Source organism: Podarcis raffonei, chromosome 6 (assembly GCF_027172205.1).
Source record: "Podarcis raffonei isolate rPodRaf1 chromosome 6, rPodRaf1.pri, whole genome shotgun sequence".
Taxonomy (NCBI): domain Eukaryota; kingdom Metazoa; phylum Chordata; class Lepidosauria; order Squamata; family Lacertidae; genus Podarcis; species Podarcis raffonei.
In genome coordinates, this window is record NC_070607.1 from 95,376,015 (window position 1) to 95,397,376 (window position 21,362).

At 44.5% G+C, this 21,362-nt stretch overlaps 1 protein-coding gene across 2 annotated transcripts in view; it reads right to left on the reverse strand.

Annotated features, from left to right (window-relative positions):
- Positions 1–21,362, reverse strand: part of CSNK2A1 (casein kinase 2 alpha 1) — a 44,588-nt gene that overhangs the window by 18,591 nt on the left and 4,635 nt on the right. The window contains exons 2-4 of one of the 2 annotated variants that reach the window (XM_053394607.1): positions 16,856–16,897; positions 2,161–2,371; positions 1,465–1,576 (exon numbers count right to left, since the gene is read on the reverse strand). In XM_053394607.1, the coding sequence (XP_053250582.1) occupies positions 1,465–1,576; positions 2,161–2,261 (213 nt within the window). In that variant the 5' untranslated portion in view covers positions 2,262–2,371; positions 16,856–16,897. The remainder of the gene's footprint in view (positions 1–1,464; positions 1,577–2,160; positions 2,372–16,855; positions 16,898–21,362) is intronic. The other variant, XM_053394606.1, reaches the window with a different exon arrangement.

Below are 21,362 nucleotides of genomic sequence, written 5' to 3' on the forward strand. Positions count from 1 at the left end.
GCTGGGAACCACCAACTGTAGGGAAATTCCAGTGTGAAGTTGCAAGCGAAGTTCTACTAGCCAAAGAGAACAATGGCTACAGAAAGCCAACATCTGCCGCTAAGAAAGCCACTCAAAACCAGATGGTGAGCATTTGCTGAGGACGAGTAAGGCCAGGGCATCATTAACATTCAGAAAGCTCATTACTTTAAGAGAAAGCTGGGCTTCATGCAAGCAGCTCTAAACGGCCATTTGGTGTCAACCTAAGGAGCGGAGACTTTAACAACTTGTTATTCTCCAAAGGGAGATAGAGGGGTTTTCAACTACTGTTGAAAATACTAGAGTGTTGTTGTATTTTCAGTCCAGTTGAAACATTTGCTTTGCCAGAAGCCCATCTGCTGCTTATGTTCTCTCAACTATTCTGAGCATTTTCGGAACATTTTCCAAATTAATTCCAACTTCCCCTTATTTCCCTTAAATCTCTCAAAACCACCCACTTAGTTTTGAAAGCTTGCACCCCTAAACACGGGAGTGTTTCATTCCTTTCCCCCATGCCTTCTCAAATTAGGCTATTCTAATTCTTGTTGGCTTGTATGTTGTAGTGTTTTATGCTCTATATTATGTGTATATTCTTAATTCTGTACACCTTTCATATATCCTGTAAATGTAGAGCAGCTTTAAAATCTTATCAACTGGGCAAGGGGTTTTTCACTTCACTTCAATTTATTTATTAAATTTATATACTGCCCTTCATTCATCTCAGGATCACAGGCTGGTTTACAGTTTAAAATCACATCAGTCATTCCACCATATACCCAGGGTACATCCATATGACAGTTGCAGAAAATGTTGAGGAATATGGGGCTGCTAATAGCGACCCACACTAATGTGTCAGAGGCCAGTCATTAAAGTGCCACCCCACCCATCACAGGACAACATTTAGAAACCTGCCCTCAACAGTCAAATGACTCAAGATCTTGCAAACTGGCTGTAACACGTCCCTCAAAATTATGAACTCTACGTCCTTTACAAGTGGCTACCCATTATCAAGTGGGACGTGGGTGGTGCTGTGGGTTAAACCACAGAGCCTAGGGCTTGCCGATCAGAAGGTCGGTGGTTCAAATCCTTGCAATGGGGTGAGCTCCCGTTGTTCAGTCCCTGCTCCTGCCAACCTAGCAGTTCGAAAGCACAAAGTGCAAGTAGATAAATAGGTACCACTCCAGCGGGAAGGTAAATGGTGTTTCCGTGCACTGCTCTGGTTCACCAGAAGCGGCTTAGTCATGCTGGCCACATGACCCGGAAGCTGTACGCCGGCTCCCTCGGCCAAGAAAGCGAGATGAGCGTCACAACCCCAGAGTCGTCCGTGACTGGACCTAATGGTCAGGGGTCCCCTTTACCCTTATCCATTATCAAGAACTAACTCGGACATACTGCACAAAAATATTTCTGCTTGCAGCAGCAGCCACCAAAACATTAGAAGCTCACCTTCAGGATTTTAACAACTACTTTTTCATTATTTGTGATGTTGATGGCTTCGAAGACTTCACTGTATTTGCCCCGGCCCAATTTCCGGACTAGTTGGTAGTCATCTTGATTACTGTAAAGACAAAGCCAACAAAATCCATTATGCACCACTCCAAAATCACTATTTCAAAACGTGTCGTCAGATTATTCACAAAGGTGGACACATTAGAGAATGTTTCTAGAGGTCCACCCCCCTCACTCCCTTGAAGATATTACTCTGCACTGCTCCATACAGATTGATGGTGCAAGAATAATAAAATGCTATTTTAGCAACAAAGCAACTTGGAACAGAGTCACAGCACTGGCCAGCCTAGACCAGTACCAGCTGCTCAACAATTCTCCAAAGTCTCAGGCAGATGTTCATCTCCAATTATCCTTTTAACAGAAATGCCAGGAACTTAATGTGATAAGTTTGTACCCCACCACTGAGCAACAGACTCTTCTTTGAAGAGCTAAGTAGCCCCTCTCTCTACAGATTTATTTTTTCCCCTAACAAGAGAATTCCCAGGTTCTCCTCCCCAGAACAAAATGTGGGGAATAGCACTAGGTTACATCTACTGAAACAAACAACACTTTGCAAATACGGAAGGATCCAGTGCCAATCCCCCAAACCCAACACGGGCAGCACCTGGCCAGTAAACTAAAGTGGGCACTTACCCCCATTCAACAACGTGCGACTCATAATCCCAGTATTCTCGTGGTCTGTGTGTATTTACATCTGTGTAGACTCTGGCCCTGCTTGGCACAGGTCCCGACATTGTGGACAGATTGGCAGGCCGAGCTAAGTTAAGGATCTGGTGTTCACGCCGCTTCCAATTTCAGTGCAAATCGTGGTGGTGGGCCTCAGGCAGAACTCAGAATTTTCCAACTGTGGACACAAAGCGAACTATTGTTAAAATGAGGCAACACATTGAGACGGTTAATAAGGTAGTTTGCACGGATCCCTGGGGTGGGGTGGAGAATGGCACGGCTGCTTCTCCCAGGCGTGAATTCGGTCCAAATCCCAAGTAACACTTTAACTGGTTAGCGGCAAACATCTCAACTGCTTCTTCTCTTTTTCAGGGTGAGATCAATGCTATCACTAGTGATTTGAGGTGAGAATATTCTCCGGAGAACATTCTCGAGAATGAGAATATTCTCTGCTAGAAAATTCTCCGGAGAATATTCTCCGCAAACTGTAAATTCTAATGTAAGAACCAGTTTTACAACCCACATTAAAAAATCGAGTAAACAATAAGTCAAGCTGTGATATTGCCACTGTAAGTAATAAATAATGTTGTTGGGGGTTTTTTTTTTATTCAGTTACATTACTGGGTATTGTGTCATTCACCATTGGCAGTTCTGAAATGTCAGCTACAGAAAACATTTTTTAAAAAAGTTTTTAAAATGCTATTCATTTAATTTGATGAATACTTGAATTCGTATGTATTTCAACTACCGTATTTTTTGCACCATAACACTCACTTTTTTCCTCCTAGAAAGTAAGGGGAAATGTCTGTGCGTGTTATGGAGGGAATGCGTACGGGTGGCATGCCTACGGATTTTCCTCCTCTAAAAACTATGTGCGTGTTATGGTCGGGTGCATGTTATAGAGCGAAAAATACGGTATATGTAATAGCCTTTTCCCCCTATTTTTGTGTGATCTTATTCTAAGCAATTCTGTACCCTTGACCATATAGTGTTGTTGTTTTTTACAGAAATTGCTTTAATGCTTTACACACTTACCTAGGCCTATACACTTATGTGTAACAGCACATGAGGTGCCCTTGATTTAAACAGTTGATGTTTCTATATTTTTATTTAGTGCCAATAACTGGTTTTTGCAGTACCATTCAATGGTACAAGATGCCATTTACCAGAGGTTGACATACTGAAATATAATATCATACAATGATGATATATTTAATGTTAATGGCTTCTCTTTTATATGTACACATATAGTTTTGTTTATCAAGCAGTGTTTTAGTCACCAAAACAGTTATTAAGTGTTAGAGCTATTAGAAGCACAAGATAGCCTATTACTGAATTTACTTGTATCAAACCTTAACATGCCAATTGTATTTTTTTACTTGTCCTATAACATGTACATGTTCTAATGGAAGAATAAAATATGATTTAACTACTGAGTTTCCTTATACCAAACCTTAACATGACAATTACTGGTGCCATCACCTTAGAATGGTTTAATTTTAACTATAAAACATGTTTTACTTTTTAACATGTTACTTGCAAGTGACAAGTAGGCTTGTGCTTATATATTTTCACTGTGGTTCCTTTACTAAACAGTAAGTTTCCCTATATGTCAACAGTGCTGACCTGCTAACCAATAAGAAAGAGTTTTCTAGACTCCTCCCACTCCCATGATCCCATCCACACTGTCAATCAACTTCAGCATTGCCCCATTTTTTGGCTGCCATCTGAACAGTTTTACCCATAAATAAACACATATATTAACAAATTTTATCATTTTCAATGCATTGAAATGAATACTCTCCTATTTTAAATGCAAATTTTCTAATATTCTCATTAATTGAGAATATTCTCCAGAATATTCTCCAGAATTTAACATCACTAGCTATCACACTGCCTATGGGGACCCATAACTGCAATAGACACCCTAGGTGAGCCTAATGCTAACTCTTCAAATTGTATCTGGATAGAAGCATGGTCTAGAGCAGGGGTCGGCAAGGTTTACCAGCCATGGACCAGATCACTCCCACAGAGATCGTCTGTGGGCCGGACTGGCACAGCGCGATGCCGAAAATTGCTTCTTTGCATGCCCAGACACCGAAAATTGCGTCTGTGCAGAAGCGACTTCCGGCGCCTGGACATGCACAGATGTAATTTTCGGCGCCACTCGTGGGCTGGTAAAACGGTCTTTGTGGGCCGCATCCAGCCCATGGTCTGCGCATTGCTGACCCCTGGTCTAGAGAGTCATACCTAAAAACAACACCCTAAAACAAGGGGATTATAATACATACGTTGCTCACAGACATGACACACTTCCATGGAAGCCTTGCAATAAGCATTTGCTGAATGTCCAAGTTTTCCTTCCACAACAACTATTTCTGGCATTCAAATCGCTTTTCTAGAGGTAGCGGATCATTCTACAGGGACATCGGTCTGCTGGCGATTTCCGTGTTCACTATGTCTGGGGCATTTCATACAAACACTGCTTTTCATGTTTCCCCAGACACACAAAGGTATCCCTCCCAAGAGAGGCAAAGGAGTTTCCGCATGTTCAGCATGCAGCAGCCCTGAATCTCTTACCATTCAGATTCACTGGATGGCCCTGGGATCCAGAAATACGTGTGAGAGAAAAGCTTCTCCCTTGTTCACATTCTGCACATCAAGCATTAATTGTATACAACTCTAGCACATCCCCCTTATCTGCTTCCTCCCCCCAACTATATAGCTCCAAACAGGAGTTGTTTCAGCCACGTGATCATTGGGCTGCCATTTTCTTAGTTCTACAATATCCTTCTAGCAGCAACCAGAACCGTACAGAGTATTCAAAGTGTGGTGCCCCACAGATTTGCATAAACCTGCTTCAATGCAATTTTATTTTCGATTCCTTTCCTGATGATTCCTAGCATGGAATTGCCTTTTTCAAAACTGGGTCAGCCTCTTAAACTGAATAATGTGCCATGACCTTAGCATCCCTCTTCTGGTGTGCCATCACCAATCCCTCCCCCCAGATATTAGCTATTGGGATGGGTACTCTACTAATGACCCACATCCTGGTGAAGGAGATTAGAAGCAGCAGAATGTGGTCTTCTCTTTCTATGGTACAGGTGAAATTACTTTGCTCGATTCTTCCCAAAGAGATGGGAGGCCACTTTGCACTGGGATCTGTAGACACTTAAAAGCAGCAAGAATTCGTATTGTGTCCTTCGCTTTTCAGCATCTCCAAAGCACAGCATGGCTCAAGCATGAATGTGCTCGAAAGTGAAAGGACGACTGCTGCTGCAACAGTGGTCGCGAATCCTGGTGCACAGAGAAAAGATGACCCCAATCCTGCCCAAAGACCTCTGGAACTCAGGAAAGCAGAAGGGCTGTTCACTCTCCCGTCTAGACAAAAGGAAGTTTCCCCTCTGAGATTGCTACAACACACAACAAACTCAGGAGAGGGGATCTCGCACATCATGCTTTCATCAGGCAGCAGGTTGTGGACACATAACTCATAGTCACCAAAGGAAGCTTGGAGGCTAGCTTTTCAAACCTATGCATTTGTTCCACTGGATTCAAAGGGCAGCCCTTGCCATTAAAAAAAATCTCCCCCCTTAGTTTCTTAGGGTAAAGATCCACTTCTGAAACAAACACACATGAGATTGCAGTGCACATCTTGTGAAAGTTTCAGGCAATTCCTAGACTCAAGGTCTTAACTCCAGAAATTGTCACATGAAATTATTGCGGTTTTTTATTATTATTTAACTTTATATACCATCCTTCATCCAGAAATCCCAGGGCAGTTTACAATATAAAAACTTAAAAAACCATACCATAATATCCAACAAAAACAATACCCAGATACACCTGACAGACTTGCTGGAAGGGGTGGGGAGAGAAGACATATTGATTCCTTTTTCAGCTATGAACACCCAAAAGATTTCACTATCAGAGAAGAATTCTAAAGCTCCATCCATATTGGCTCTATCTACAAAGAGGAAAGAATGTTGGTCTGTGGAAGAAAGTGGGTGAATCACGCTACTGAAAGAAACGAAAGCTCTAGCGTGGAATCTTTTTCGTCATGTCATGTGGCTGAAAGCAGACAGATGGTACACAAGCAAAGATGTTTGCTGAGCATTCCTTCCTTTGTATCTCCCAGCGATGGCAACCACCCAAGTATAACACTACCCCATGCGAGGATAAAGACACACATTTAACCACTAGCACAGGCATATGGAGACAGTGTGTAATTCTGCAAAGGTTTGACCCCACATGATCCCAGGGAACGTTCCCCTTTTAAGCTGAGGGGTGGTATCTTCTTCTTGCATGGTCCTTATGAGAGTTAATGTAGCATAATGGCAATGGGACTGAGAGCCAAACTACACATTATGTTAAATGAGCATTTACATGGTGTGGTTTTTTCTTCTTCAAAAAACTGCAATTGCAGCTTCCCTCCAGGGGAAAATAGCCACTTTAGAGAACAGGTGGTTTTAATTCCCCCCCACACACACACACACACCTGTGGTCCTTATTTGGGTTAGAGACCACTATGGCAATTTTTCAAAAGGCACATACATACAAATACACATTTAATGTATCATTTGGCTCTGAACTACAAATCTGAAGTATGGAACCCCTAACTGCCCTTCGAAGTTGTAAATATAGCATCACACTAGGTTTGCTACACGTGATCTGAACCTCCCACTTCTCCATTGTAATTACAATATTAAGAGCCACACTCCACACAAACAGCAACAACTTCTCTATTTGCTGATGCAATCTAAATCAAGAAATGCGTAATAGCAGCATTTATACGCTTTTCAGCATTCAGTCTGCCTCATGTGCATTATATTGTCATTCTGATAGCAACACAGCAAGTTGGGTCAGTTTTAGGGTGGTTGCGGATGGGATATTGCTGCCTGGAAGGATCTGAGCACCGTTCATCTCCAAAGTTCTCCCCTGGTTCAGATTGTAATTCATTCCGGCACTTTGAACTTGGCAAAAGCAGGAACATACAGTAATGCTGAGAAATGCATTCCCTGCCTCCCAATGGTGCCCTGTTTGTTAGTTTGGATAACAGACTCCCTGGACAGTACATGTCTCAGGGTTCCTTCGCAATGTTCAAGATGCCAAGGAGGGGGAGCAACCTCAGTAAGACGACTCCAGCGAGACTCCCTGCCAGTGTCAGGTTAACTGGTGTTCCCCTGGAGGTAATATGTTTGTTTTGATTTTCTGCCCTTTATCTCCTACTTTCTTTCTTTCTCCCTCTCTCTCTCAAAGGCTGAGGGCAATTTGATCCCAAACCAACCCTGCGGACAAACATCTGCTATTTACTCTAGCAACACAAACAGGCCAAACACGATTAAAAGTTTAACAAATTCCCAGCTTCAGAAGCAACATGGCCTGGGCGCCCAATTAAGGCCAATAAATTGGAAAATGTTTCTCCTTGCCAAAAGCGAGAGAGTCGCAGTCATCGTTTAAATCTGCAATGATGATAACAGAAAATAGCACCCTAAACTCATTCCTCGATATAATTTTGTAAGTTTTAAGCTGCATATGGATTTACAAACCGACACAAGTACCTTGAAGGATGCTTTTGATGGCTTGTTGGCAATGTTTTTCTTTCAGGACTGGTGTTACATACTTGTATGAGGCCACTCTTGACTACAGCCTAGCTACAGAGTTTTGCGCTAGCTGAGGTTTCCAAGCCAGTTTCACGGGCAGCTCCACTTAAAGCGCATTACAGCAATCCAATTCAAGGCAGTGTTAGAAACTCAGGTATATACTATAAGCTAGGCACCAAATGGCTCCTTAAACCAAGGTTACAGTCGCAAAAACAATATGCCTACTTGCCATTTTGGTGCCAGACGGCTCGAAGATCGTATTCTTCAACACAACTTTTTGCTTCCTGAAATTCATTCTGACGGTGCAGATAAAATACAACGGCTAGAATTCTACAGGATGTGTTGCTAATGTGTGAAAACAGTCAAGATCCAGGATCCCCAGGCACACACCTCCAAATGGTGGAGACGTTAGGTACCATTCTGGCACCTGGGCGTCTTCGCTTGGTCGCAAGTGGCCGATAAGTCAGGTGCAAAATGTGCCTGGCAAATTTTGAACGCTGATTCCAGGTTACCAGTGCTTGCACCACAGCGGCAAAGCTCTTATTACTCAGAAATATTCGTAGCCGATAAAAGAAATTTTTAGTAGCAGAAGCCTCTTAAGCCTCCAAGGTGAGTGCTGGTTTTAGGAGCACCACCAACTATACACCTGTTCTTTAATAGTGAGTGCAATCACCCCCACCCCAGAATAAGCAATTTACTTAGTTCTCAGCTGGGAACTACTCATGTATTTATTTGTTCCATAATAATTATCCACCGCTCTATTGCAAAATAAGCAAACAAACAAACCACCTCAAAGTGATTTACAAAAAAACACACACACAAGAAAACATGACAGCCATACTTTAAAACATACAAAAATTAAAATACTGAAACAGATAAATATTGCCTCTGCCTCAACTTTTTAAGCATCTGGGTAGGCTTTTCTAAACCAGAATGTTTCCAACAGGCACTGAAAAATGTACAGTGAAGGCCCCTGCCTGATATCAATAGGCAGGGAGTTCCAAAGTGCAGGCGCTGCCACACTGAACTGTCGAGTTCTTGCAAATGCAGAATGGTAGATCGGCCAATTCCGCCAATCAGTGTGGTCATCCAGAGGACCTGTATCTTATCAGAATTAATTCAACTTATTGGCCCTCATCCAGCCCACCACTATATCTGGGGAACAATGGCCTGTGAGCGCTCCAGTTGGAGAACAGCCTTTACCAAAGGTGTCATGCGCTTTGAAGAGACTCGAACTCAGGGCGCAAGGGAGAAACGTGCTAAGAGGAAGGCACACTTGACAAATCCACACCGTGATCAACTCCCACCCAGAAACCAATGTCCCCACTGTGGAAGGATGCGTGGATCCAGAATTGGCCTCCACAGTCACTTATGGACTCATTGTTAAAGCTGTGTTTATGGAAGACAATCTTACTCAGCTACGAGTGATCGCCGAAGAAGAAGATGATCCAGGCATCTGTCTAGGACTTGCAAAGTTTCAGCAAACACAGCTGGGTAAGGGCCCTGCCTCTATTTTTTGACTGGATATAGTCTAGAGTTGTAATTATTGTCCTCTACGCTCAATACAAGGGTAACCTAGATTGTTATGGAGCTGCATTTAGACCATCCTTCGAAGACAGCACAAGAGCTAAGAAACACCTGCAGAGCATCTCTTGCCAGCAAGGAAAACATCTGGATGACTCAGCAGCTCCACAGAACATGGAACCTTTGCTACCTCTCTGAATTAACTGCTCTACCAGCACAACTGTACTCATATATGTTAATTTCTGCTCTCCACCCCAATCCTTGCTAACAAGAGTGGAAAGGGAAGGGGGTGGTTGTATCATCAGAACAGGGCCTGGATCTTAGAACTGAGTTTGGGGGGGGGGGTGAGACCACTATGTAATTTCCCATCTAATATTTTGCCGAGCCCAATTCCAAGTCAGGCCAAATGGAGTTTGCAATCACTAATTATCACCGGCCTTGGGAGAGGCCACCACCTATTTCTCCAGAATCATTGAGCTCATCTGCAGTCACGCACTCTCTTTGTATTAGCAGCAGACTCTACCAAAAGCTTGGAAATTTGTTCAGCACTCAGATAATAAATATTTATGACCAAACATGAACATTTATTTCCCGTTTAATGGGGGAAACGCTGCTCTGCTTACTAACTACTTGTTTCTACAAGAACCTGGGCATTTCAGCCGGCCAGCAAATTGCCTTTCTCTGCTTCTGTAAATAGCCAGAGAGGGATGAATAGAAATCCATGTTTTGAAATAAAGGTACAATATACGTGTGTGTGCGCAGCCTGCTTGGAATGCCACATTAAACTGTAGCTTATTAACCCTGCTTTAATGTGAATGAGTAGCAGGTTGCTGCAACTAAAGGCTCTTCGTTCTTCCCCGTTCCTGCTTCAGGGAAACCAGGCACTGTCTGGCTTAAGCTGGGCTTATGGTTTGTTCATCACTGTTTAAAGCATGAGCAGAAGCAAAGTGTGTTCTTGGCTTATTGCCTGTTTGGAGGAAACAAACCATAAGCTCACACATGTGATGTGTGAACCAGGTCCCTCTCTCTTTTTGTGCAATTGACCTCTCTAGTTGGATTAGCGATGGGGAACCTCTTTCAGCTTGAAGGACAACATTCAGAGGCTGGGGCCAGAGGCAAAACTGGGAGGAGCAAAGAAGGCAAATTTTGCCTTTGTACACTGGACCAATTTTGACACATGTAACCTCTCTGCCCTCCATCCAAGGAAGCAAGAGGCAATGCCGCAGCTCAAGCACACATTGCAGGTAGATGAAAACACACCAAAAGGAGGCAAAACAAGGCCCAGAAGTGAGTGCGGCTGGGGAAGAGTCCAAAGGGCTTAGAGGGATTTCCCAAACTTAGGTCTCCAACTGTTGCTGGACTACAACTCCCATCATCCCTGGCCACTCTTGCAAGCTAGGGATGGTGGGAGTTGTAGTCCAAAAACAGCTGGAGACTCAAAGTTTGGGAAACAGTGGCTTAGGTCATTGCCCAAAGTTAGGCCCCTGCAAATCAGATACACTAAAACAGCTTGACATAAATCATGGGCAAGTGAATGTTATGTTTTGCAATAGTAAGCGTGCTGTGCACCGTTTATTAAATTAGTAAAAATATGGTGTGTTACTGAATGATATAGTTAATGCCCTTCTAGGTACGATAAGAATGTTTTAAGGATATCATGCAATAAATATGTCCTTTTCTTATTGAGCATCTGCAAGTACAAGCTTGACTTAAAACTGTCCTTTATTTAAATCAATCCATTATGTTTGTCAAAGGATGGCTTTGAACAGATGAAGCACAGAAACCTTTTCTGTAAAGAATATAATATGAATAATAATAATAATTTTATTATTTATACCCTGCCCATTTGGCTGGGTTTCACCAGCCACTCTGGGCGGCTTCCAGCATGTATCAAAGCATATTATAATATCAATTCAGAGCAAACCTTGAAAGGCTAATATATTTCAGTTTGGGGCCAATAAAAGCCACTACACATAAAACGAAAGACACAACCCAATCCATGTATTTTCAGATGCTAAAATTTAAATTGTAATACAACCTGGAAAGAAACTGTTCTGCACACCTTCTCTTAAAAGTTCCCGGGCTGCGTCAAGTTACAGTTGCAATCAAAACATTTCTAGATCATGACACTCTCCAATCCAGCCCAACTCCATCTGAACTTTGGACCCAATAGCTTCCACTTAAGCAGCTGAAATGAAATACTCACGTTCCGTAAATATTAAAATGGCTGAGAGACTGAAAAGGTTGTCAAAACCTTCCAGTGCTTGGGAACCCCAATTTTCTGACACCAACACCATTTGGATATAATTTACTCCAATTCCACTCGGCACTGCTTCTACATCTCTCTAAAACAATAATAATGACTTCTGAACCAAGATAAACCAAATTCTATAAGTTCAGCAATTTTGCAATTGTTTGATTATTTTGCAAAATATATCCTTATTGCATTATATCCCTCCCCCCGCCCCCGCTTTCCTCCAAGCTGCTCACGTCAGGGCACATCTATTACATCTTCCTCAATTCCCCCATTTCCTTCCATAAGGGATCAAAGGGCAGCTGACAACATAAAACAATTTTCATAAAAGCATTTAAAATGCTGACTCAATATTAAAAAAGCAGTAGCTAATAATGCCAGTCTGGAGCCGAAGCCCAATTAAGCCCCAAAGGCCCAGACATATAAATGAGTCAAAATTTTGCCTAAAATGGGGGTCAAAGCTGGTTCTTCCTCCCTTTTATCTTCCCAATAACCCTGTGAGGTAGGCTGGGTGGGAACAACAATGCAAGTGCTGAGCCCCTGGGGTCCCTTCTAACTCTACAATTCCCTGATTCTATAGAAATCCTGCCCAGAGGCTTTGCCCACACGCTGTCAAGGCCAGTTCCGAAACTATTAGACCTAGAACTTTTGTGATGTGCAGAACAGAAGACTAAAACGAGAGATCAGAATGCCAAAGTTCCCCTGCCGCCAAGGGTAAGTGTGCATCAGTTACACTGAAACGCAAACAATTGCCTCTTCCTTTGCTGTCATCGCCCTCAACCTGCCACTTGCTGGGCTTCCCCCTTTGTGAAAAGAAAACCCCTTCCCCATGTTTCTTCACATTCTTTGCTAAGATAGTTGACCTTGGGGGCTTAGCCATTTCCAAACCTCACGCAGCTTTCAGTATGGAGCACTCGTACTGGTCTTGCAAACTCAGAACAGTCATCACACAGAGAAGCATCCCTGAAGGAGCGTCTCCACGCCCATCGTTCAAGACGGACACTGAGGTCCAGCGCCGAGGGCCTTCTGGCGGTTCCCTCACTGTGAGAAGTGAAGCTACAGGGAACCAGGCAGAGGGCCTTATCAGTGGTGGCACCCGCCCTGTGGAATGCCCTCCCATCAAGGAAATAAACAACTATCTGACACTTAGAAGACAACTGAAGGCAGCCCTGTTTAGGGAAGTTTTTAATGACTGATGTTTTAATGCATTTTTAATCTTTTGTTGGAAGCTGCCCAGAGTGGCTGGGGAAACCCAGCCAGATGGGCAGGGTATAAGTAATAAATTATTATTATTTTATTATTATTATTATTATCCCATTGCCTCCTTTTTACTCTGGCCACAAATTTAGAAATTAAGTGTTTATTCCCTTTCTTGTCCATTGCTCCACCACCTTACTTTTTTTAATTTCAAGGGAGCAAAATCATAAAACTGAAGAGGAGGGAGGCATTCACAGCTCCCACTCCATATCTGAAGCACTCATGACAGAACAGCTACTGGCAAATCTTGAAATCCTCTGGACCAGGAGATATCACTGTGTTCTCCACCCTAACTACACCCTTCCCACTTGTTTGCAGATAACTCTAGCCAGGGCACATCAAGCGCCACAGCTTGCCTTAGCTTTTGAGGGGTATCTACATGGTGACAACAGTTAAGTGCTATGCCCCCTCCACCTGACCTCGGGACAGATCCATACTGAATATTTACACCCATGGAAACAGCAGGGGTCGGGGAGGGAGACTGTGGTCCTTCTCACACAGGACAAACTCTGCAGGAGGGAGATAGCTGGATTTAAGACTGTATAAATTGCACACTAAAGCATTCCCAGTGAAGAAACTCTTCTGGCCCCCCGTTAACAACCCTACTGACGACATCACAGCGCTTGAAGAGTTGTGCCTCGGAGCCAGTCTTTCACTCACTGACTGCTGTCAATGAGGCTTCTCTAGCTGAGCTAGGGGAGGAGGGAACATAAAAGCCTGCTGGATCAGGCCAATGGCCCATCCAGTCCAAGATCCTGTTCTCACAGTGGCCAAACCAGATGCCTGCAAGAAGCCTACAGGAAGAATTTGAGCACAAGAGCTCTCGGCCCTCCTGCAGGTTCCAGCAACTGGTATTCAGAAGTATTGCTGCGTCCAACTGTGGAGGCACAGCAGAGCCATAATGCCTAGCTGCCTTCAATAGCCCTCTCCTCCATGAATCTGTCCGCTCCTGTTGAAGCCAGAAAAGAATCTTCGCCTTTCAGCTTCTCCTCTTAGAACATACAGCTGTTAGGCTTGTTCTCTCCAGCCTAATATTTGTGGAGTCGGTGTTTTATGGGAGAGGTGCAGCACGATATCCAAGCACCCCCAAATCAAAACAAGGATTCTCCTAAGACAGAGCTTGGCAACCTAAGGCCCATGGGCTGGAAGTAGCCCATGAGGGTTAACTGGCCCATGAGCCACCCCTGAACCGAGCTGCCCGCTCGGCGAGTCCCCGTGCGCTGTGCTAAACCGGCGCAGTGTGGGGACTCTCTTCTGCAGTTCCAGAAATCGCTTCTGTGCATGCCCAAATGCCGAAAATCGCGTCTGCGCATGTCCGCAGTGCCGGAAATCACGTCTGCACATGCCCAGACGCCTAAAATCACTTTTGCGCAGGCATGATTTCCGGTGTCTTGGCATGTGCAGAAGCGATTTCCAGTGCCGCAGACATGAGCAGGGGCGATTTCCAGCGTCGTGCTGCACTGGTCCAGCCCACGAAGGATCTCCGTGGGAGTGATCCAGCCCATGCCTGCTAAGCCTTGCTGACCCCTGCCCTAAGAGATCACAGTGAATGACTATCCTGCTTTCCAGCTCTCTATTGACCAATCCTTCCCTTCCTTTATACACCATCACCAGTTCTCTTAAGTCCTTTTGTGTAGGATTTGCCTTTCAAGCCGAGCTCTTACTGAGACGGCTCCCAGCCCTGAGCAAGGCAGCCAACACTGCAGCCCAAGGCTTCACAGCTTCTCTTTCCTCAAACTCCGGCCTGAGCCACTGCTGTGCTGCTCCTCATCCCCATATCTTCCTCCTTCCAGTCAGACACCTGGTCTTTTCCTCCCCTCAGCCTTAACATGCAACTGCCAAAGCAGATTGGAAGGGCAGAAGAAGAAGAATTTCCCTGTCCCTCTGGCTCAGAGTGAACTCCAGGGGGTTCCTTTTAATGCTATGTTTGACCCTCTTGTCCCAACCCCAAGTTGGCTCGGGGAAAGGAAAAAAACAAGTCTCCTGGTAAATACTGTGCCAGCCTTGGTGGCCAGCGCCAGGGGCTTGGCTCTAACGCTACTAAGCTGGAAAATTCAGCTGATGAAATAACTCTCCCGTGATTTCCCAGCAATATAGCAATTTCTTCATTGAACCTTTTATTCTAAATCTTTTGGCATTACCCTGAGTGAGCCAATATCCTGAGCAGGAAACGAAGGCTGAAGAACTATTCAGAATTCCTAGGTAACAGCACCAAAGTTTTAGTCACCCAAACAAACAGGATTTTTCCAGTCCTTAAAAGCGAAACTGGTGCTCAATCAGCTCATTTTCAAAATTAAGCACAACCGCTTTAGCAGCCTGGCACTAGAAACAGAGTGAAATGTACAATCTGGAAACCTCCTCTCTCTGCCGTGCTAGTGCAAACAAGCCCAGGGCCATGAAACAAAGTCAGAGTATTAGCATATTGGCAAGTAGGATCCCTGGGAGGCCGCAATTGCCAGGAAGCCTGGGAGCTGGGTGGTGCTGATGAAACTGGATAACCTCTGGAGGGTGGGACATTGCCACATTTGAAAGCACCTGCTGACCCTGGAACATCCCAGAAAGGCTGTGCTCCCAAACAGAGAAGAGAGAAAAGTTGTTCCTTGGGAAGATATCCTAATATCGCTCCCTCACAGCTCCATCTAAAAGCACCCTTGTATTTTTTTAAAAAGTCCACAAAACTTACTAACCTGCCAGCATCTGTGCTAGCCTGCTGGGGGCTGGCAGAAGCAAAAACAGAGAGCTCTGATTCTCCTGCAACAACCTTCAGCATTCCTACACGGTTGCAAACAAGGGAGTTTCTCTCCTCTAATAGTTCACATGCTTCTAAGGGGAGAGACAGAGTACTTGATCCCTCCTTTTCCTTCACTCAACATGCATGCAATTCCTTGTTGCCCCTGGCTGTGAGACGAACGCTTAAACACAAGGCTTTGCCCTGACTTGAGGAAAGCTGCCTGCAGCACAGTTAAGCAGGGTTTCCTCTCCAAAATGGCCCGATGAATTGATTCTTGTGTCTGGTCTGGAGAGTCAAGCCCCAAGGTACACTGGCAGGAACTAGAAATGAGTGGACTGCATCGTGTAAGTTTTATGGAAAGGAAAAGGCATGACCCAGCTAAGGGGAGGATATCAGCAGGCGCATTTTGCACCTGGCTATTGGCCACCTGTGATCAAGTGAAGATGCCTGGGTTACAGGATGGCACCTAACATCTCTACCATCTGGAGGTGCATGCTTGGGGATCCTTGGATCTTGACTGTTTTCACACCCTATCAACACATCCTGTAGAATTCTGTTATACCATATTTACTCAAATCTAATGTGCACCTTTTTTGGCCAAATTACGTTGCGAAAATTAAGGTGTGCATTAGAATCAATGGCATATTGACATTCGCCATCAAATACTTTTTTTGGTTTCAAGGTTCTGAAGATTGAGGTGTGCATTCAATTTGATGGTGCATTAGACTCGAGTAAATGCAGTATTTTATCTGCAACATCAGAATGAATTTCAGGAACCAAATAGTCATATTGAAAAATACGACTATAAAGCTTTCTGGCCCCCAAATGGCAACTAGGCATTCCTTTTTGGCGACTGTAACCCTGGTTAAAGGAGCCATTTGGTGCCCAGTTTATATATCAGTTTCTAACACTGGTTGGTGGCCACTGCTACTTTTTGTGGATGCTAATTCCAGAGTTTATGCGCTACTTTATCTGTCTTTTATTTTGTCTGTCCAACATTCAGCTTCACTGGACGGCCCAGAGATCAAAGTATTATACGAGAAGGGGAAACAACTTCTCCCTTTCCATCAGTTGAGAAGCAGCCTGATCCATTGCCTTGGCTGGCATTGGAATCCTGCTGTCCATTCCTCTGAAAAACATATCTGCTTCTAACTAGCCCACCCACAACTTAAGCGGGATCAACTGGTCTGTCAAACTCTTCAATGGCTCATTGTAAAGGTGATTCACAGAGGTTCTAGTTCCTAAATACTACCGTACTCTAAAGTTCATTTTTTAAAGAACAATTTCCCCTACCTTATAATTTAAGGCATTTTCAGGATGGCTCACAAACAAAACCTAGGTGAACAAGAGAGAGCATTGTGAAAAACGGCAGCAAAATCGTTAATAAGATCTTAAAGCAACAGAACTGACTATGGAACATTAAAAGCCTTGGAGAATGGAGGGATGAACAGCCCTGGCCTTTAAACAGCAAGGCGCCAGGAGAAGGACCTGAAAAGACCACCTCAAACCAACAAGCAAATTTATGTTGGGCTGGGTGATCCTTCAAGACAACCAGGTCTCAAACCATGTATAAAGCAGTGATGTAGAAGGGAGTCGCGCAAACCCTGAGGATCACAGCTCAACAGGTTTTGGCATCAGAACCTCCTTTTCCCAAGGGGCAGGGTGCTATGTCTCAAGCACAGCATGGGATGGGATATGGCGGGGGGAGAGAGAGATATGCTCGTCTTTCTGTTTCCAAGCTTCGAGTTATGAAGAGGGGGAAGACAATACGCCCTCACTCCTCCCCCAGTAGCTTAGAGCTGGAGAGGGAAGGCAGAGAGTTGCTCTGCCCCTGCCAGGTGCAGTGTGCACTCATTTGACACACAACTAAACCACAACAGTTCAGACCTGAAGGGAACGCAAAGGCATGTCTGGGTCCCACAGGTGTTCCAAGCTTGAAAGCGCTTTGGGTGCAGGGAGAAGGCGACACCTCCCATGCACAACTGCATGCTGAAAGGGGGGGGGGAGGAACACACACATACACACTGTTAACTTATAAAATGCAGAACAATGTGGAAAAGTCAAATATGATATGCAACACAAATACATACCGTATTTTTCATCCCATAGGACGCACCTAGTTTTTTGGGGGGGAAATAAAGGAAAAAATGTTTTCCTTTACTTCTCCCCCAAAACCAGGTCAGGGAACAGCGGGATGGCGGCGCTGCGCCTCCCCGCTGTCCCCCGAGCTTGTGGGGCTGGCTGATGTCAGGGCGTCCTGCGCGCCGGGCGGCAGGCTGCTATCCGCAGCGTGAGGAGCCCTGCAGGAACTCCCGCAGGGCTGCCTAGGCTGCGGATGTGTTCCCGAAGCGCCAGGTACTCTGCTTTCAGCGCGCCCGGCGCTCCGGGAACCAGGCTGCTTTCTGCAGCCTAGACAGCCCTGCGGGAACTCCCCCAGGGCTGCCTAGGCTGCGGATGTCTTCCTGAAGCCTGGAGAGCGAGAGGGGTCGGTGCACACCGACCCCTCTCGCTCTCCAAGCTTCAGCGAAAGCCTGCATTCACCCCATAGGACGCACCCAGATTTCCCCTTCATTTTTGGAGGGGAAAAAGTGCATCCTATGGGGCGAAAAATACGGTAAGTAGATCACAACCTCCTAACAAAATATTCCAATTATTGAAAATTCAAATGCCAACACAAACATCTCACACTCTGAGGCTATTTTTACAAACCCATGTTCATGCTTACAATGTTTCCTGAAGACAAAACTGTGCAACCACTGCAATGCATTTGTCCAAATGCAATCTTCTGTCTCATTATCTGATTAATGCTTAATTTCTCGATTGCTCCAAGGTCTCATACTTTCTTTTTTTCTTCAACCACAGAATAATATCTGGGACAGCTGCCAATTTCCCTACTTTCAATGTACAAATCTTAGCTACTACTAAGAGAAATGTGCTCTGTACTTTCTTGACAAGACTCCAAATGCCAAAAATGCTTCTGCTTTTGACTATAACTAAATAGGCATTCTTGGATATTACTTACTATTTCATATTTTTAGGAATGTCAACCACATTTCCAGATATGTGTCCCTTGTACCATATGGTTGTGAGCCACCCCAATCTCCAAGTGAGATTCCAGAGGGTTGCATGTGCTTACCCAGGAATCGATTTCCTCAGAATGAGGGACAGCAGAGACTGTGGTATCTTTATGATAGATCACGGGTAGGCAAACTAAGGCCTAGGGCCCGGATCCAGGCCAATTGCCTTCTAAATCCGGCCCGCAGACGGTCTGGGAATCAGTGTGTTTTCACATGAGTAGAATGTGTCCTTTTATTTAAAATGCACCTCTGGGTTATTTGTGGGGCGTAGGAATTCATTCATTCCCCCCGCCCCTCACAAGGTCTGGCCCCCTTCACAAGGTCTGAGGGACAGTGGACCAGCCCCCTCCTGAAAAAGTTTGCTGATCCCTGTGATAGATTTACACACACACACACACACACACACACACAGTGGTACCTCAGGTTAAGTACTTAATTCGTTCCGGAGGACCGTACTTAACCTGAAACTGTTCTTAACCTGAAGCACTGCTTTAGCTAATGGGGCCTCCTGCTGCTGCCGCACCGCCAGAGCCCGATTTCTGTTCTCATCCCGAAGCGAAGTTCTTAACCTGAAGCACTATTTCTGGGTTAGCGGAGTCTGTAACCTGAAGCGTATGTAACCTGAGGTACCACTGTATACCTGAGGTACACACAACTTGAGTGTACCTGAGGTACACACAACTGTACCTCACAACTGTACCTCACAACTGTACCTGAGGTACACACAACTTGAGCCTACGATGGAGGGGCGCGCAGCACTAACATCCAAGAAAGTATTGCTTCTCCCATAGCCATAGCCTTGGATCCCAGCAGAAATCAAGCATGGTTCTGTCTCCCAGTTGCCCAGCCGGCAGCCTTGCTTCTAGCTCACATAACTCAACTCCCAACTCTGGCGTCCGTCTTTCTTACTGCCAGCCATTGAGGGAGCGAGCCCACCCATTTGGTATCCAGCACAGAGACACTTCCTTTGTTACTTTAATGGCCCATACATAGAGGGCCATTACCTCCCCAGGAAGCTACTTCAGCTATTCCAGGATCCGTGTTGGATCCATGCAGGAAGTAGAAGGGAGCTCAGGCATACAGCCTACCCCCACCCAGCTGATAAGGCTATCTTTCCCAGCTGCCACTATGGTTGAGAACCACTGTATTTCCTAAGCATCAAAGGGCAAGATACCAACTCAATCCAGTGCTCATGTCTTTCAGAATCAGAACACAGTCTTAACCCCCACATACTACAAAATAGGACTTACTTTCTAACTTACCACATATAACCTCGTTCTTAAGACCTAATATGACCAGATGAAAAGCAAGGAAGTGGTCCCTGCATCTTAACAGGCAAAGCTGAGAAGTCATAACAGATGAGTTTCTCTCTTTTTTGTAACTATTAACAGTGTTCATAGCTGAAGCAAGTCAGAGCAAAATGTGCAAAGGTGCATTCTGCTGCATCTTTTGATGTCTCCCCCCTTTCTCTTACAAAAGTTCTTTTATTAATGGTGGTAAGCATTGCTCATGTGGTCCACTCATTAGTCCTGACCCACTAGTGGAAGCTCAGAAAATAAGGATTACCTTAAAAGAAACCTCTCTTAAGATCACCCTCCTTCCTTACCAAGTTCCAACAACAGTATTCAAGTATTAAAATATCCGATTTGGCATTTGTCTGTAAAGCTATCTGCCTTTGGGATGGAAGAGGCGAGAACCCCAACTAAAAATAAAAACCTCAACCCACAATTTTTATTTAGAAAGTGCATCGCTTACCATAATAGCTTCAAGAATGGACTTCTGAATTTGTACCATAAGCAGATGCAAAGACGATGTGGTGTCATGTACCCACCTCCCCAGAGAGTGTGAACTGTATCTCTAAGAGGAATGCAAACTGTCCTGACAATGGGGCATTTTCTCACTCGCCCTATTTTTCACACTTTATGATCCACAGTGGCAAATAATTTAAACACACTTGCTGAGAGCCCAGCATGCCACTTCTGCAATTAAATGCAAGAACTAACATCACACGAACAGAACAAAACAGAAATGAGACACAAACAGCCGCCAGTCTCAAAGTCTAATGTGTGCTTTTCGCAAGGAGTCTTTGGTTTTGCAGCAGATTTGAGTTTGCAAATCTCAGCATATGAAGAAAATACAGAGCTCAGAAAGGACGGGCAATGGTTCCAGTCAGGGTTTGACTAACCTGGGCTTTAGCAAGCTGCAGAACCTCCATGAACCTTTCCAGCATCCTTCCGTCTCCACCCCATCCACAACACACGCCCCAGTCCTAACCTTCTCTCTCTAGAGCCTTCCAACATTCAACCACCTCTATTGCCATACCACCACTGCCTCAATGCTGAAATGCTAAATATTGACAGAAAGCACAGCTAAGTGAGCACAAAGATAATCTGCATGATTTATTGAGCAACATAATTCAGACTCATAAATTGCAAGATTGGAGTTTGAGAGCAGAGATCACATGGACCCAAGTAACCTTGCAGTTAGCTACTCGCCAGTAATGGATGACTAGCCATTCTTTCCAGGTGACTAACTCAAAAAGGTTAACTTTCGCAATAGGCCTTTTAACGCTTGCCTGGAGTTTTTATTCTTGCATTTAGTTACCATTTTAATTTATTTTTTTTATACTGTTTTTGTATGCTGCCCTGGAAAAAATCATTCTGAAGGGCAGCATAATAAAAAAGAAAAGAAAAATACCTGGGTTCTCTCTGTGGGGAAGAATG